The following is a 17493-nucleotide window of genomic DNA, read 5'->3' as shown; positions in this document are numbered from 1 at the left end:
GAAAATCCATCCATCGTCTACCGCTTTATCCTGTATTCAGGGTCGCGGGGGGGCTGGAGCCGATCCCAGCTGTCATTGGGCAGGGCAGGGTTCACCTGGACAGGTAACCAGTCTATCACAGGGAGACATGTAGAGACAGACAGGTAACCAGTCTATCACAGGGCCAACATGTAGAGACAGACAGGTAACCAGTCTAACACAGGGGGACATGTAGAGACAGACAGGTAACCAGTCTATCACAGGGCTGACATGTAGAGACAGACAGGTAACCGGTCTATCACAGGGAGACATGTAGAGACAGACAGGTAACCAGTCTAACACAGGGGGACATGTAGAGACAGACAGGTAACCAGTCTATCACAGGGCCGACATGTAGAGACAGACAGGTAACCGGTCTATCACAGGGAGACATGTAGAGACAGACAGGTAACCAGTCTATCACAGGGGGACATGTAGAGACAGACAGGTAACCAGTCTATCACAGGGCCGACATGTAGAGACAGACAGGTAACCGGTCTATCACAGGGAGACATGTAGAGACAGACAGGTAACCAGTCTATCACAGGGCTGACATGTAGAGACAGACAGGTAACCGGTCTATCACAGGGAGACATGTAGAGACAGACAGGTAACCAGTCTAACACAGGGGGACATGTAGAGACAGACAGGTAACCAGTCTATCACAGGGCCGACATGTAGAGACAGACAGGTAACCGGTCTATCACAGGGAGACATGTAGAGACAGACAGGTAACCAGTCTATCACAGGGAGACATGTAGAGACAGACAGGTAACCAGTCTATCACAGGGCTGACATGTAGAGACAGACAGGTAACCGGTCTATCACAGGGAGACATGTAGAGACAGACAGGTAACCAGTCTATCACAGGGAGACATGTAGAGACAGACAACCATTCACACTCACATTCACACCTACGGGACATTTAGAGTCACCAATGAACCTATCCCCATCCTGCATGTCTTTGGACTGTGGGAGGAAGCCGGAGAACCCGGAGAGAACCCACGCTTACACGGGGAGAACACAAACTCCACACAGAAGGAACCCGGGGCCGACCTGGGAATCGAACCCGCTGTAAGGCGACAGTGCTACCCACTACACCACCGTGCAGCCCCTTGACAGGAAAATAAATCATTTAATTAATTAAATAAATATCAAACAAACATATAAGCAAACAAAAGCACTAATAGTATTAATAATAATAATAATAATAATAATAATAATAATAATAATAATAACATGCATCTTGAACTGAACTAAATCACGTAAATTATACTAAATTCTCCTATGATTCCTGCCACTCTTAAAGGAATAAATTAGCTCCGTGTTTTCCATATAACATCAGTCATGTTTTCCGCTGTAGACTTTTATTCTTTAAACAACCGGAAGTCCGGTCCCCGCGCTGCCGTCCAGTTCGACGCTAGTCTACAACAGGGGGGCGGGGCGTAAATACACACACACGGCGGCGGTCATGTGAGGAGCAAGTCGCCGCCGCGGAGCATTAACGCGTAAACCGACGTGCGAGGACGCTTCGGGACTTCGTCACTGCGGGATAAAACCCCGGGAGGGACTCCAGCGGGACCGGCTGCCGGTGGTTTGTGTTTCCCGGGACTCTCCGCCGTAAGTAGCCGACAGACGCACTTTCTTCCTCCGCGAGTTCACGACTCGGCGCTCATCGGGAATGTCGCTTTGAAGTGTCCGCGTGAGGGCTCACTGTTCCGGGAGGGCAGGTATCGAACCCCGGCGGTAACTTGAGAGGCGGTGTAGGTGAGACAGGTGACGCGTGCAGGCCGCGAACAAACCAGGTTTACTATGAGATGCACATACTCCACTCATTTGGATTAAGGCAATAAATACATATCGGGGTTCTGCAGAAATTATCTGGTCTTTTTCCCCCACGAAAATCAATTAAATAATAATAAATATTAAATAATAACGTGATCTTGAATCACACATTCTCCCAGCATGAAATAAAAAAATAATAATTTACAATATATTAAACAGGGAGAATATTCACGATTATCCCGATAATGGGAATTCACCACATCAATTTAAAACCCTACAGCGTCCCGTCCCTGCTTGGTGTCGGCAGATTATCAGCGATGATATTCAGCATTTGCTAATAAAATAATAACATTTTAAAATGCGTTACTTTGGCTCTGATGCAGCCGCCGCTACTCTGGTCTTTATTTAATGTATTTTAACTTGATAAAACTTTAGGGAACTATTGTTCCCTAAAGTTTTAACACTGCTGATGGCTTCCTGCACCTTTTTGTGTTCTGTGAATTGAACAGATGCTTTAAGGAGTTTAAACAAAGTTTGATATCAAATATCAGTTTCAGATATTGTGATCAGTCTCCTGGTTTACTAATCAATAATGGTATCGGCCCTGAAGAAGCCACATCGGTGGACGCTCTCATGAAGAAGGTTGTGTTTGTCTTGTACAGTTTTGCAGCGTCAGGACTTGGTGCGTTTGAACTCTGAACTCTTGAAACCTTCTGGTCCACAGAGACCTGAACCCGGTCTGGCGAGGAGGCTCCTCTCAGAACCCACAGTTGTTGTGGACTGACGCATTCAGTAGGAGGATAAACTTTCACTCAATTTACACCTCAATTAGTACCCTTCTTAATTTACCCCCCACCCCCCTCACAGAGCAGTGCAGGGATCAGAGACCTGGTCCTGGTCCTCTGCTGGTCCAACACTCGGTGTGCGAGTTCCCATGGCTCCGTTCCCATGGATTTGAGGTGAATAAGCATTAGGCAGAGCAATTGTTGCAAGTAGCTTATCGTTTGCAGCTTGGTCAGCATGAAGGTCTACGGGGTTCAGAGGTCCAGGACTCGGACTTAATCCTCCTTAAATGCTGTTTTTATTGGTGGTCACTGCAGGACTTCACTTTAAAACGCTCCTCAACTGTGAAGTTCATCATTCGTGTTTATGAACATCGCTCGCTGTCGACGTGCCAGAGAGGAGGCGGGGCTTAACTCCACGCCGAGTTCATCTGTCATCATATCAATAACTGCTCCGTGTCGACGTCCCTTTGTCCTTCTTTTTAAAATCGTTATTGGATACATTATACAGCCCAACATATACATCTTTTTTTATTAATAATAGTAATACAAAAAATATGAATAAATAAATAAAAATGAATAAATAATACAATTATAATAATGATATACCTACACATGTACATATACACACATCATATACATATACACATACACACCAATATGTACACATACCAACATATACATCCATCCATAAACACATACAGAAATATAAATGACAAGACAAAGACTTCAATAAATAAATAGGTTGCTGCTGAATATTTGAATGACCGTGTGATATCTGTTTTTCCTCTCCATGTCTGCTTTGATCTCCTCTTCCTCCTGCCATGCAGCCGGCCCTCAGGGACGTTAATCTGACTCCCTCATGTTGGCGTTTCTTACTTATCTCTCCCATGATGCCTTTGGGGAAGGGGGAAACAAAAAGCTGTCACTTCCTGGAACGAGTGGTTGACTTATAAGGGGCGTCGCTGCATATATCAGCAGACAGAAATACACCAGGGAGCTGAGGGTCACTGTCAGAGAGGCCAGTCCAGCCCCACTCGAGTCTTCCAAACGCTGAGAGCTGGAGTTGCTGAGTTTGAAATGTGGGCTAAAGCTTTGAAGCTTCAGTGTGTTTGTAATCTGAACGGTCTGAGAGAGAAAACCAGTCCTCTGCACCTCCTCTAAGCTCTGGTGTTCCAGCTCAGGAAAGTTGAGCCTGTGACGGGAGGCTTCGGCCAATCATAGCTCATTTCTGAGAGGGGGTGTTCCTATTGGCTGGGCCACAAAATGCAAATGTGCAATCATGCATTAACTTGCAAGGCCGCTTTATTCTCTCAATATTGTAATATCATGGGAGAATCGTGGGATCGCATATCCATCGAGTCGGGCTTCAACGTGTTTTGAGTCCGGTGGGGCGTGGCTTAGGTGTGAGGCCATAAAGAAGTTAGCTCACAGACGGTATATGTTTGTAGAGCAGCAGTCCAAGCGTCTAATGCTTATTAGCCCCAAATATCCTGTCCTCTCCTCGGGGGTCCAAATCCCAGCCCATCAAATTGGGGGTCTTAAACTTTAATCTGAACCACCAAGTCTAGACGTAGCAAGGCTGTAGCACAACCAGCCCTCCAGGCCTGGACTATTCAGCCAATGAAATCAAACTGCTGTTCAGTGTGGACAGCCAGTCCCCAGACCTCTACGGTGTTAATACTGGGAGGATTAAGGGTTTGATTTCAGGGCTCACATGTACCAATTAAACCCGTCTAAGTGCAGAAACATATGGAGGGTTTTAATTCACCCATTTGTATATTTGACATATACCTGCTGCACACGAGTTAGTAGATATATACGTTTATGTATATCTATGAGCTAATCTCTTCCGTCATATATAGTTATTCCATAAAACCCAAGTTCTGTAAGGTTTACTGTATGGTATATCAATAATAACACTTATATCTATATCAGATGGCAGCCTCCAGTTCTGAACAGTGAAGCCAAATGCTGAAGTGCCTTAAACTGTCATTCTCCCTGCTGGCCACCAGGGGGCGACTCCTCTCTGGTTGTATAGAAGTCTATGAGAAAATGGTCCTACTTCTCTCTGCTGGCCACCAGGGGGCGACTCCTCTCTGGTTGCATAGAAGTCTATGAGAAAATGGTCCTACTTCTCTCTGCTGGCCACCAGGGGGCGACTCCTCTCTGGTTGTATAGAAGTCTATGAGAAAATGGTCCTACTTCTCTCTGCTGGCCACCAGGGGGCGACTCCTCTCTGGTTGTATAGAAGTCTATGAGAAAATGGTCCTACTTCTCTCTGCTGGCCACCAGGGGGCGACTCCTCTCTGGTTGTATAGAAGTCTATGAGAAAATGGTCCTACTTCTCTCTGCTAGCCACCAGGGGGCGACTCCTCTCTGGTTGTATAGAAGTCTATGAGAAAATGGTCCTACTTCTCTCTGCTGGCCACCAGGGGGCGACTCCTCTCTGGTTGTATAGAAGTCTATGAGAAAATGGTCCTACTTCTCTCTGCTAGCCACCAGGGGGCGACTCCTCTCTGGTTGTATAGAAGTCTATGAGAAAATGGTCCTACTTCTCTCTGCTGGCCACCAGGGAGCGACTCCTCTCTGGTTGTATAGAAGTCTATGAGAAAATGGTCCTACTTCTCTCTGCTGGCCACCAGGGGGCGACTCCTCTGGTTGTATAAAAGTCCTACTTCTCTCTTGATGTTTTATCTCAGTAAACGTTGTAAACATGAGTTTATGGTCTCAGCATCTGAAAGCCTTGTCCGTTCTACTTTTAGCTCTTTTTTCCGTAGTTTCCTACAAACCGCGTAGCGATGTTACTGATGTCAGCGAGGCCGATACAGTTGCATTGATTTTATTGGCGTTTACCACATGTCTGGATACTCCCTCATGCTTTAGTGCGACCTTTGCACCAAGGGTTAGAATCCCCACTGTGCCCTTATTAGTAAAACTGTATCAGAGGAACAGAGCAAGTGTGATAAGGTTGAATCCTTAAAGGAATGTTTTCAGCCGAACTCAGATTGATCAACAGAGGTGTTATCTTGCTCCCTATATATCTGTGAACTTGGAGCATAAACGCCGTTAAATCAACGTCTTGGAGACAGATTCACCTCGTGGTATGTACGAACTAGAATCTTTATTCATTCTGGATCCCCACGCATCAGATTAGTAGTAGCTTTATTGTCATTATATTGAGGGCCAGACAACTCTATAATGACATTTTATTGGCGCTCCCATTCCCACATTTAAGACGATGAATAACAATAGAAATAGCATATTTCTTGAAGAACAGGTCTGTATTGTAACATGCTAACATGTAGCCTCTGCCTCTGGCTTTGGTAAATAAAAACAGGATGTACTGAAAATCATACACTCAGCCTACGAAGCCCTTGGGATGTGTGTTCTTGTATTTAGCATTTTAATCTTGTACTTTAATAGCTGTGAGGTCACGTATTACGCCAAAGGCTGAGTAGAATAATGAAGATGGAGACAAAAATGCTATCGCCTTAGATTAGCATAAAAGCTAAAGTCGGCTAGCATGGCTCTGTTTAAAAACTAACAAAAGCAGCATTGTAAAATGTATTGTCATTTTAGTTTGTGTGCAGATTAAGCTAGCTAACCGTGTCCTGGCTGCACCATTAGTTTGCTAAGGCACATATCAATCTTCTCATTTTACTTAGGGGGGGAAATGTAAATGAGCGTCATTAATAAGGGTCATAACGGTAATTTAATTAATGTGACGTTAGCGCTGTCGTTTCAGTGCTGAACTGAATTTGGATGGGAGTGTCATCAAGTGCCAAAAAATCGTCCCATCCCCAGTTTCATGTGGGGTTCCTCAAGGTTCCATTGTGGACCCTATGCTCTTCTTCTACATGTTGCCCTCGGGGTACATTTTTGATGAACATACTGTTGCCTTTGATTGCTTTGACAGTGACAGACGTGAGCTCTGAGTGGAAACATGAACATTTAAAGTAAAAGTATCAGCAAACACTCCGGACGTTGTGCTGTTTGGCTGAGTCGTGTTCATTTAACTCTGTGAAATGGAGCTTTACGATCTCTCCTGACCGTTGCGTTGGTGACCTACTGGTGTCCCACCCGCGGGACAACAAACATGCAGCTGATGAGCGTCGGCTTCTTATCTGTGGGCTAAGTGTGGGTGTGTTGGCCCGGTCTGATGTGGCTCGTAGATATTCACGCAGACGTTTCCCCTCCGGAAAGACTGCTGGCAGCGTGAGCAGCAAGTCACTGTCTTTTATCCAGCCAGAAGAAATGCAATTTAACTTCCAGTGACGTTGGGCACAAGATCATTTAGACATTAGACAACATTTTAAAGAAACAGGAAATGTGGATTCATGAGTCATGGACAAATGAATTACAACTTTTAAAATAGTACTTGTGTTCAAAAAGACTCTACTACTACTTCTTTACTCAAGTAAAAGTGAAAAACTACTGAAATGTACTTTAAGTAGAGAGTAAAAGTATCCCTATGAAGGATATTTCTACTTTCTGAACGTTATGAATAAGAAAATAATACTCAATAATTCCCCTCAAATGCATGAAAGCTAAAGTAAGGAGCCTGTTTTTAAAATGTGAGGAGGAGAAAGTCCAGATTTTAGTTTGAATGTAAAAGTAAAACTTCCTGTCCAGTGTCCTGGCTGAGATCCAGTCTCTTCTGGTCCAGAGTCTAAGTGTGATTAGTGGTTTCTGACTTCTTGGTGGTTTGATGCGGAGCGGGAGGCCAAGCGGGTCGACACTTGAATTCCCCGACATTCCATCCGTTGATGTTTCCTGTTTCCAGAAGAATCCGCTGCTGCTGATAAACCGGCATCACATCCAGATCAAATCCATACGTTTCAAAACTAACGAATCTGCAACGGTGTTCTCTGCAGACAGACAACTCTCTGTCTGCCTGTCTGTCTTTATGCCTGTCTGTCTGCCTGTCTCTCTCTCCCCCTCTCTCCCCCCCCCTTTGATCTCTCTCACACTCGTCTGCAGACTTCAGACTCCAGGTGTTATTTTGTGATAACGTATCAAAGTGAATCTAGTGATGACATCAGACCTCAGTAAGACTTGAACCAACAACCTCGTATACAAGCCGTGTTATAAACCCCGTATCTGGCTCTGAAGGGTTCATTTTCCCGACTCTCCTTTCACATGTGAAATGTTTCTCCGGGTTCATGAAGATGAAATGCGTTTAGTAAAAGTAGGTGATGTTTAGTGAATGAAGCGTCTCTTTGTCTTCGTCCCAGCGACACATTCGTCCTGCTCCACTTCCTGTCCACCTCGAGAACCTGATTCCATACGCTGAACCGTTCTCACCACCGTCATGTGACCCGGGGACGTCTGACCTCAGAAGAATTATAGGTGGTTTCATATCCCAGTAAAACACGATTATTAGCACATTTTCTGGTCATTCCATGAATAAGTGTATGAAATATCCACGTAGGGAAGCTGGTTTTGTGTGAATTAAATTCCAGACCAATAAAACATATGTAAGAGAGGAGTTTTTTATGAATTTTACTGCAAAACGAGAAAAAAAATGAATACAGGCCACCACTGGCTGTATCACTGTCCAGAGAGGGAGGGGCCTAAACCACCTGACCCGTCCTTTAAACACAAATCCAGTCTCGTTCACCTGCTTGATGGCCATTTAGTATCTACACTATGTTTCTAGTCTGGGTAATGGTTGTGGTGTAGTTGTAGTGTTGGGATCCACTAAACCTGGACCCGTATTGGTTGACTGACCCAGAAACAACAGGAAGCTGATACTGTTAAATCCAGCAGCAATTCAGCTTTAACTGGGTCAGCTGCTGTAATTCTACCGTTGGTTAGAATAACTCAGGTTATTACCGGGGTTTTGTTCTGCTTTGTTTACATCCAGTGTCATTGTGATGGCGTGTGATGACATCATATGTTAATATCATCTGTTATTGTTTCCTTAAACACTCTGAGGATCTTTTCAAAAGGTTCTTGTGTTGCAGGTTTAACCTCCTTATGGACTCGAGGCTTTTTAAACGAGCTTACTCAATCAACGTGTCGGCGTTCAGAAATAGATATACGTTACATGAGTGTTCGGTGTTGATAGGTGTGTGTCAGCGACGGCGTCTATGTATAGAGCACCCTGAGGTGCCGAGGAGTCGTGGAGTCATGACCAGGAAGCTAGTTTGGAAACCAGATTTCCATAAACGCTACGCCGACATCTCGTTACGTATAAAGTTAAAGGTTGAGTAGGTCATTGGAAAAAAACACAGAGATTTGGACTTTGAACGCATCGCTGAATCGATAAAGCCACGCCCCCTTCAGTCAGACCTCTGTTCAAAGCCCCGCCCCCTTCCGTCAGACCTCTGTTCAAAGCCCCGTCCCCTTCCGTCAGACCTCTGTTCAAAGCCACGCCCCTTCCTTCAGACCTCTGTTCAAAGTCCCGCCCCCTTCAGTCAGACCTCTGTTCAAAGCCCCGTCCCCTTCAGTCAGACCTCTGTTCAAAGCCCCGCCCCCTTCCGTCAGACCTCTGTTCAAAGCCCCGTCCCCTTCCGTCAGACCTCTGTTCAAAGTCCCGCCCCCTTCAGTCAGACCTCTGTTCAAAGCCCCGCCCCCTTCCGTCAGACCTCTGTTCAAAGCCCCGTCCCCTTCCGTCAGACCTCTGTTCAAAGCCACGCCCCTTCCTTCAGACCTCTGTTCAAAGCCCCGCCCCCTTCAGTCAGACCTCTGTTCAAAGCCCCGTCCCCTTCCGTCAGACCTCTGTTCAAAGCCACGCCCCTTCCTTCAGACCTCTGTTCAAAGTCCCGCCCCCTTTCTTCAGACCTCTGTTCAAAGCCACGCCCCCTTCCTTCAGACCTCTGTTCAAAGCCACGCCCCTTCCTTCAGACCTGTTCAAAGCCACGCCCCCTCTTAGAATCACCTACTTCAGATTCTCCTTCATTCCCATTCGTCACCGTCGTCGTCCAATCAGAAATGGAGGAAATAAACACAGTAGGCATCCCTCGCCACACAGTAGATTAGTACCTCATACTAGTCCAGAGACCGGGTCTCTCACATCAACTCATTCGGGAAGAGACCGTTAAGCACTTCCTGCGTTGGGACTCCCAGAATGCAACCCTGCCAGAGATCGTGATCTTTCCCACGTATCACTGGAGTGTGTTTTTCTGGTCGTGTCCGGTCGGCCTCCGGGCCACCGTGGTAGGCGGGTGACCTCGGGGGTTCGACGAGGTGCAGACCATATTTGGCTTGTTTTCCCATTAATGTATCAATTATTATTATTATAACGTTTATAGGCTAAATTTGCAGTTTCACAGTGACATGCTAACTAATAACTGGGTCTGTACTGAACAGCTTCATCCATACCAGTAACATTAGATATATTGTTATTAATAACTCACTTTCTATTCCCCCCCCCCTCTCTCTCTCTCTCTCTCTCTCTCTCTCTCTCTCTCTCTCTCTCTCTCTCTCTCTCTGTCTCTCACACACACACACACACACACACACACACACACACAGCGAGTCCAAAAATCTAAATTTATATAAAAACATAGATGTATTTCCCAAAACTCTCACCTGTTTTATCTGTTGTATCACCCACTTTGAGATGCTCTGTTTGACCTCCCGACCCTCCCTCCCCAAAAAACCCAGTCTGCTCTGATTGGCCCTCTCTTTTGATTGGTTCATCAGACATGCCCTGCCCCCTCTGAAATTCTGAAATTCTTCAGCTCCTCTTCCTCTACAAGTCCAGATGAAGGACATTTAGGTTCGTCTTGTCCACATTGGAGACATGGAGGGCGGGACATACATTATGCTAATGAGGTACTTGGTGACATCACAAGAAAAGATCTGAATTGAGGCGTTTGAATCATTCAGGAGTTTCTGTAGGGGGGAGAAGGCTCCAGTTTTTAATAGGAAACGTTGGCATGGAAGGTCGTGTGTGTGTGTGTGTGTGTGTGTGTGTGTGTGTGTGTGTGTGTGTGTGTGTGTGTGTGTGTGTGTGTGTGTGTGTGTGTGTGTGTGTGTGTGTGTGTGTGTGTGTGTGTGTGTGTGTGTGTGTGTGTGTGTGTGTGTGTGAGACTGTAATTGAGAGGCTGCTGCCTGCTGCCAAACCGTTAGGCAGCAGAGACCCGAGACCCCCTCTGGGCCACTCAAGCACTTAAATGGAAAGTGTGTGTTTCTTGGGGTGTGTGCGGTCAGGAATGATGACTCGTCATTTGTCCTGCTGCAGCATGCAGAGCACATCCACAGGTGTGCAGGTGGTTTTTGTTACGTGTGTGTGTTTTTAAGTCGGTGTAATGGTGAGAATGACGCAGGATCTGATCCTCAGACGGAGACGTTCCAAGAAACACTCGGCATCCGCTTTAAATAAGTCGGGAGTCTGTTGTTGAAAACTGAACTCCATATGGAAGAGTCTCAAACAGGGGGCGACTCCTCTCTGGTTGTATTGAAGTCTATGAGAAAATGGTCCTACTTCTCTCTGCTGGCCACCAGGGGGCGACTCCTCTCTGGTTGTATAGAAGTCTATGAGAAAATGGTCCTACTTCTCCCTGCTGGCCACCAGGGGGCGACTCCTCTCTGGTTGTATAGAAGTCTATGAGAAAATGGTCCTACTTCTCTCTGCTGGCCACCAGGGGGCGATGGTTACAATGCTGTAACCACTTACAATGAAGCTTCAAAACTGTAGTCCACAAACCAATGGGTAACGTCACCATGACAACGTCCACTTCCTATATTCAGTCTATGATTACATTCATTAGGTTAATTAATGGAAATATTGCTTGGTTAATATTTGGTCACAGGTTTTGTCTGTTTCTGCTGCCCCCTAGTGGCTGTTAATATCAGATTTAAAGATGCAGTCCGCTTCAAAGTCCAGCTGCTCTCAAGCGTGGCTCTTTAGAAGATTTACTGAATGTGGAGAGATTCCAGCTCTGAAGTTCAAACCCCTTATTAGAAGCCTGATGGTCTTTTGAAATCAGATAGGATCACCAGGAACCAGGACTCGGGTCCTGAATGGGGAAGTAATGCTCTCCTGGTTGTGGGTGAACTCAGCAGGGAGACGAAGCTCGTAGTCTAGTCTGCATCGGCAGCCTCAGTTGCTGCCGGCGTGTGATGTGACTGTTTTGTCCGTGTTTCCTCCCGTGACCGATCAGCTGAACCTCTCTGTCATAATCCCACCAGGCATTCAGCTGCAGGGACACATGTTTGAACTCTGCAGGGTTGTTGTTGTCTGGAAGTGTAGTCCCGTTCAGGAATGTGTGGTGGAAGCTTGTAGGGCTGCACGGGACTGGAACAGAAGCTGCTGCAATATTTGATGCTTTTTCAGAGGAAAGTGAGGAGGGAAGGGACAATATATAGAGTTTTATTGCATATGGTCAAGATTTAATATCAATAAGCAGATGAAAATGTAGCTGAAATAACTCCATCATGATGGTGATCAGTAAAAAGTGCTGAGTCATGCTTTGTTAGGTCTGTCTGCAAGACCACAAGATAACTACTGTTAAAACGCTGGTTTTCTGAATGGAGTCTGGTTGATGGTGCTAGGCTACGCTAACATTGTAGCTGCTCCATCAACACTCCATATAAGGTCATCTAGACATAAATACAGCAGAGACCTTGTTGTTTGGACCACAGACAGTCTCTGGTTCCTCCACATAGTCTGGCCTGGTCTCTGGACTAATGTGAGCTACTATTTAGACCACTGGGGGACCACAGACAGTCTCTGGTTCCTCCACATAGTCTGGTCTGGTCTCTGGACTAATGTGAGCTACTATCTAGACCTCTGGGGGACCACAGACAGTCTCTGGTTCCTCCACCTGGTCTACTATCTAGACCTGTCTAAAACCTTGTTTTCTGTGGTTCCTTGTAGGACTGGCTGAGCATGGCAGACCACACCGAGTCATAGAGTCCTCAGAGCCCGACGGTGTGGAAGGAGCGAACAGGAAGAGGAGGGATCGGGTCCTGGTTTGACCATCGGAGCAGCTGATGGGTGAGACGGAGGACGAGCGGACGGCGCAGGCCGGCGTGCTGTTTGAGAACTTCGTGAAGGCGTCCACCTGCAAAGGGACCCTGCAGGCCTTCAGCATCCTCTGCAGGGAGCTGGACCTGAATCCTCTGGACCACGGAGACTTCTATGGCTCGCTGAAAGCCGCCATCAGGACCTGGAAGGTCAAGGCCCTGTGGACCAAACTGGACAAGAGGGCCCAGCACAAGGTCTACAGCCAGAACAAGGCCTGCCAGGGCACCCGGGTAACGAGACCCAGACCGGCACACAATGCATTGATTCACAACGTTTCATCACTCACACAAAATAATAATTCACGATATTATCCCGATAATCACCAAAATATGCTTCAAATGGCATCTCAACATACTGCTGTCACTTTATATTTTATTTAGAAACACATATTGTTATTGCATCACAGATAACGCACGTCCTTTTTTTAGTGAAAAAATTATAATAAATGAATATTTAGATGGCGTTTTCAAGTCACTTGTGATAATATTCACTATTATCCTCATAATGGAAACTCACCACCATCTGCTTATCGTCAGTATCGTCCAATCCCTGGTCACCATTCATTTATGTAGACTTGTGATTTAATCCGATAACCTCAAAGACATCTTATCTGTTTGAATGCCCAGTTAGAACCTTCACTAGTGTGGATTGGAAGGAAATGAGATTATGTAAGTAGATTAATTGTATGCAAACATATAGTTAATCTTATTAATTAATCTCTGAGGCTGAATGAACTAAATGTTGTAATGTGAGTGAATTCAGCTGGATGTAATTACAATGATCATAATTAGTTATTAACCAGGGGTTTAATGAAAGATGTTGCAGTTTGTTAGTCAGATTAGTGGTTCAGCTCGTGTTTCACGTCTCATATTTGTTGTTTTCTGTGACGCTTCAGTATTCTGAGTTCATATCTGAAGGAAGGATAAGACGTCCGGGGGGGGGATTAACGGAGACGGGTTGGGCCAAAAATAACCGCTCCAGTATTCTTATCTCAGGCATTTCTGTGAGAGAAGCTGTTCTGGAGGAAGACGGCGACCCTGCAGCTGGGGGGGCGTCGCCATGGCTACTGCCCCTTCTCTATATGACTCCTTGAAGTCTACCCCCTAAATGTTCTGATGGACATTATGGGAACAAGTAATTTGTCCCAGAAAGGAAGACGAACGATCCCATGAACCTCTCCCCCCTGTCTCTGATCCAGTGCCTGGTCATCGGGGGCGGGCCCTGCGGCCTGCGGACCGCCATCGAGCTGGCCCTGCTGGGCTGCAAGGTGGTGGTGATCGAGAAGAGGGACACCTTCTCCAGGAACAACGTGCTCCACCTCTGGCCCTTCACCATCCACGACCTCCGCGGCCTCGGAGCCAAGAAGTTCTACGGGAAGTTCTGTGCCGGCTCCATCGACCACATCAGTGAGTCCTTCATTCCTCTGCTTGTATCATTAGTTCTAAACGTTAGAGTTCTCTGGAAGGAAGAGGACTTCTTTAGTTACCATTAAATAACCTCAGAAAAAAAACCTTTTAAGTCATTTTAGAGCAGGCCCAAAATCCCCAAGACCCAAGGCCTATAGAGACCTGGTGGAGGGACCCCTAAGGTCTATAGAGACCTGGTGGAGGGACCCCTAAGGTCTATAGAGACCCGGTGGAGGGACCCCTAAGGTCTGTAGAGACCTGGTGGAGGGACCCCTAAGGTCTATAGAGACCTGGTGGAGGGACCCCTAAGGTCTATAGAGAACTGGTGGAGGGACCCCCAAGGCCCTAGAGACCTGGTGGAGGGACCCCCAAGGCCCTAGAGACCCGGTGGAGGGACCCCCAAGGCCTATAGAGACCTGTTGGAGGACCCCCTATTACATATCACATAAAACTGTGTTCCTTATTAAACATAAACATTCTTTATAATGGAGTCCTTTAAAAAACATTTCAGCTTTTATCCAAATGAACTAAAACGATCACCTGAATGATGTCCAGCTGATTAACTGATTATACCAGACTGTCCTATGTGTTATTACACATATATAACATGCCACCCTGCACCATGTGAACGAGGCTGCAGGTAGAAGTGCTCTCCTCCGGTCTATATTTAACGTGCTGGTATGTCGGCCTGGTGTTTGCTGGCTGTGTGATTTTCCATCGGCCTGCTGGTTTCCCTCCACGTTTCTCCGGCTTCAGCAACGTTGTATAAATATCCTCCTGGTCGTACGTCACACAACCCCAAAAAACACACACCAGCTGATCTACACTTTCTGCAAACTAACTCTAGAGCGTGAATGTAATATTGATTATTTGTGTGTGTGTGTGTGTGTGTGTGTGTTCCGGTCAGGTATCCGACAGCTGCAGCTGATGCTTCTGAAAGTGAGTCTGATTCTCGGAGTGGAGATCCACGTCAACGTGGAGTTCGTCAAACTGGTGGAGCCTCCAGAAGAGCAGACGGACGACAGTGAGTGTGTGTGTGTGTGTGTAGTATGTTAAAAGGATCATGGGTGTGTGTGTGTGTGTGTGTGTGTGTGTGTGTGTGTGTGTGTGTGTGTGTGTGACTCACTGGGACTCTCCTCATATCTCATCTATATATGGAACGCTCACTAAGCCGCTGCATGTTGCAGTGAACAGAACGTTTCCTAGAGCCGTCAGATTGGATTGGTTATCGAAGCGATCACATGGTCTTGTTGTGTTCCTCCTCAGGTCCCGGGTGGCGAGCTGAAGTCCGGCCCTCCAGCCACCCGGTCTCCGACTTAGACTTTGACGTGGTGATCGGAGCCGACGGCCGTAAAAACACATTAGATGGTGAGAAATAAAGGGAATGCCAGATAACCCAGATAACCCAGATAACCCAGATACCCCAGATACCCCAGATACCTCAGATACCCCAGATAACCCAGATACCCCAGACACCCCAGAAACCCTGCAGGTTTTTTAACTTCCTCCTCTCGGCAGGTTTTGGTCGCAAAGAGTTCCGTGGAAAGTTGGCGATCGCCATCACGGCTAACTTCGTGAACAGGAACACCACGGCCGAGGCCAGCGTGGAGGAGATCAGCGGCGTGGCCTTCATCTTCAACCAGAAGTTCTTTCTGGATCTCCGGGAGGAGACGGGTGAATAAAAAAAAAAAAAACACTAGCGACTCCAAACTATAAACCATAAAACCTTGTTTTCTCTCCAAGCAGTAACATAATGCCTTCCCCATTTTCAGGAATCGACTTGGAGAACATCGTTTACTACAAAGACCACACCCACTACTTCGTCATGACGGCGAAGAAGCAGAGTCTGCTGGACAAAGGGGTCATCATGAACGTGAGTCTGATCACGACACTGAATACTAGAGAAGTAGGACCATTTTCTCATAGACTTCTATACAACCAGAGAGGAGTCGCCCCCTGGTGGCCAGCAGAGAGAAGTAGGACCATTTTCTCATAGACTTCTATACAACCAGAGAGGAGTCGCCCCCTGGTGGCCAGCAGAGAGAAGTAGGACCATTTTCTCATAGACTTCTATACAACCAGAGAGGAGTCGCCCCCTGGTGGCCAGCAGAGAGGATTAGGGCCATTTTCTCATAGACTTCTATACAACCAGAAAGGAGTCGCCCCCTGGTGGCAGGGAGAAGACAGTTTAAGGCACTTTAGGCTTGGCTTCACTTCTCAGAACTGGAGGTTGCTACCTGGTTGCTCTTTATGAAAGCTCCTGGAGTAAAAACATTGTTAGGATGGGTGAGATAACACCTGGATTATCTACTTCAGGACTGAAACACTAACCGTTCCCCAGCAGAGGCGGGTGTTTTGTTTTCGGCGGACAGGAATGTGTGTGTTTGCCAGGGCGGTGAGAAGCCGGCTGGCGGTGACTGATGATCCTCCACAGGGGACGATAATGAAATTGGGCTCTAATTAGACGCTTACTCTCTCTGACGTTTGTTCTCGCTCACGGAGGCATCGTGAGCCGGATCGCTGTCCTCCCGGGGGAGACGGCCTGAATGAGCATATTATTATTATGGCGTCAGGTTGCAGTGTGTTGGTTAGCTCCTCCCAGCTGGAGCTCACCGGGACTTTAAACTCCCGTTACTCTCCTTTCACATGGCCCGTCAGTGTGGAGTGATGTCTCTCACAGCTGTGTGGCAGCACACATGTAACTGGTGATATCTCACCGACTCAACACCAACCTCTAAATGTATTCGTCACTTCTCAAGAAGCTTTTATTTTGACGGGATGATGATGCATCTCACTCGGGCAGCGAGTCAAAGCAACATGACATCGTTATTTCATGAGTAACTCTCTGAGCTCTCTGTGGGATACGTCCACCATCGAGTCTCCAACGAGGAGACTGAATACCTTTTAGACTCCAAAGAGAAAGTTCCTTGAAAATGAAAGAACCAATCAGCTGAGCTTTGATGTCTGGTTAACGTATCTTTGGTCGACTAAGAACAAGTTGTCTGCTGCTAGTTTAAGGTAGTGATGGGACAATATATCGACATATCGTGATACTCCCCGCTGCAATACATTACCGATACACTGGAGCCAAATATCGATATTACATTTATTTTTTTTGTATTTTATTTTATTATTTTTATTTTTATTAAAATATGTAGATGCTATTTACTGATTCCATGCATGAAACCTGCTACCACTTTTTCATGACTTCATGACTTCAAAATATTGTGATATTATCGTATCGTGAGTTACTCTGTGATTCCTAGCTCTAGTTTTAGGGCTGACAAAACACCTCAAAATGTGCTAATTGATGGTTTAAAATGTTAGTATGTCATTATTTATTTTGTATTATTCTATTTATTTTGTATTATTTACTTCGTTTTTTTTTTTGTTCTTTAATTGATTTATTCATTTTTAAAAAACGAGAAAGAAAACGATGTATATACTGTATGTTGTGCTGTATAATGGACTTCAATTTCGAATTCAATAAGTCTCTTCTCGTCAGCCGTCCGGTAATAAG

The 17493-nt window shown here is 46.1% G+C and overlaps 1 protein-coding gene across 6 annotated transcripts in view; it reads left to right on the top strand.

The window, feature by feature from the left end:
* The first annotated feature begins 1487 nt into the window (after positions 1 to 1487).
* The window catches only part of mical2b (microtubule associated monooxygenase, calponin and LIM domain containing 2b), a 37551-nt gene continuing 21545 nt past the window's right edge, over positions 1488 to 17493 (top strand). For all 6 annotated transcript variants that reach the window (XM_084017358.1, XM_084017357.1, XM_084017356.1 and 3 more), the window contains exons 1-7: positions 1488 to 1638; positions 12418 to 12797; positions 13766 to 13973; positions 14881 to 14997; positions 15240 to 15341; positions 15492 to 15647; positions 15746 to 15846. In XM_084017358.1, the coding sequence (XP_083873484.1) occupies positions 12534 to 12797; positions 13766 to 13973; positions 14881 to 14997; positions 15240 to 15341; positions 15492 to 15647; positions 15746 to 15846 (948 nt within the window). In that variant the 5' untranslated portion in view covers positions 1488 to 1638; positions 12418 to 12533. The remainder of the gene's footprint in view (positions 1639 to 12417; positions 12798 to 13765; positions 13974 to 14880; positions 14998 to 15239; positions 15342 to 15491; positions 15648 to 15745; positions 15847 to 17493) is intronic.

This window comes from Eutrigla gurnardus (genome assembly GCF_963514095.1).
Source record: "Eutrigla gurnardus genome assembly, chromosome: 9".
Lineage (NCBI taxonomy): Eukaryota > Metazoa > Chordata > Actinopteri > Perciformes > Triglidae > Eutrigla > Eutrigla gurnardus.
Note: the sequence above shows the minus strand (reverse complement) of the source record. Positions and strands in the feature narration are given on the sequence as shown.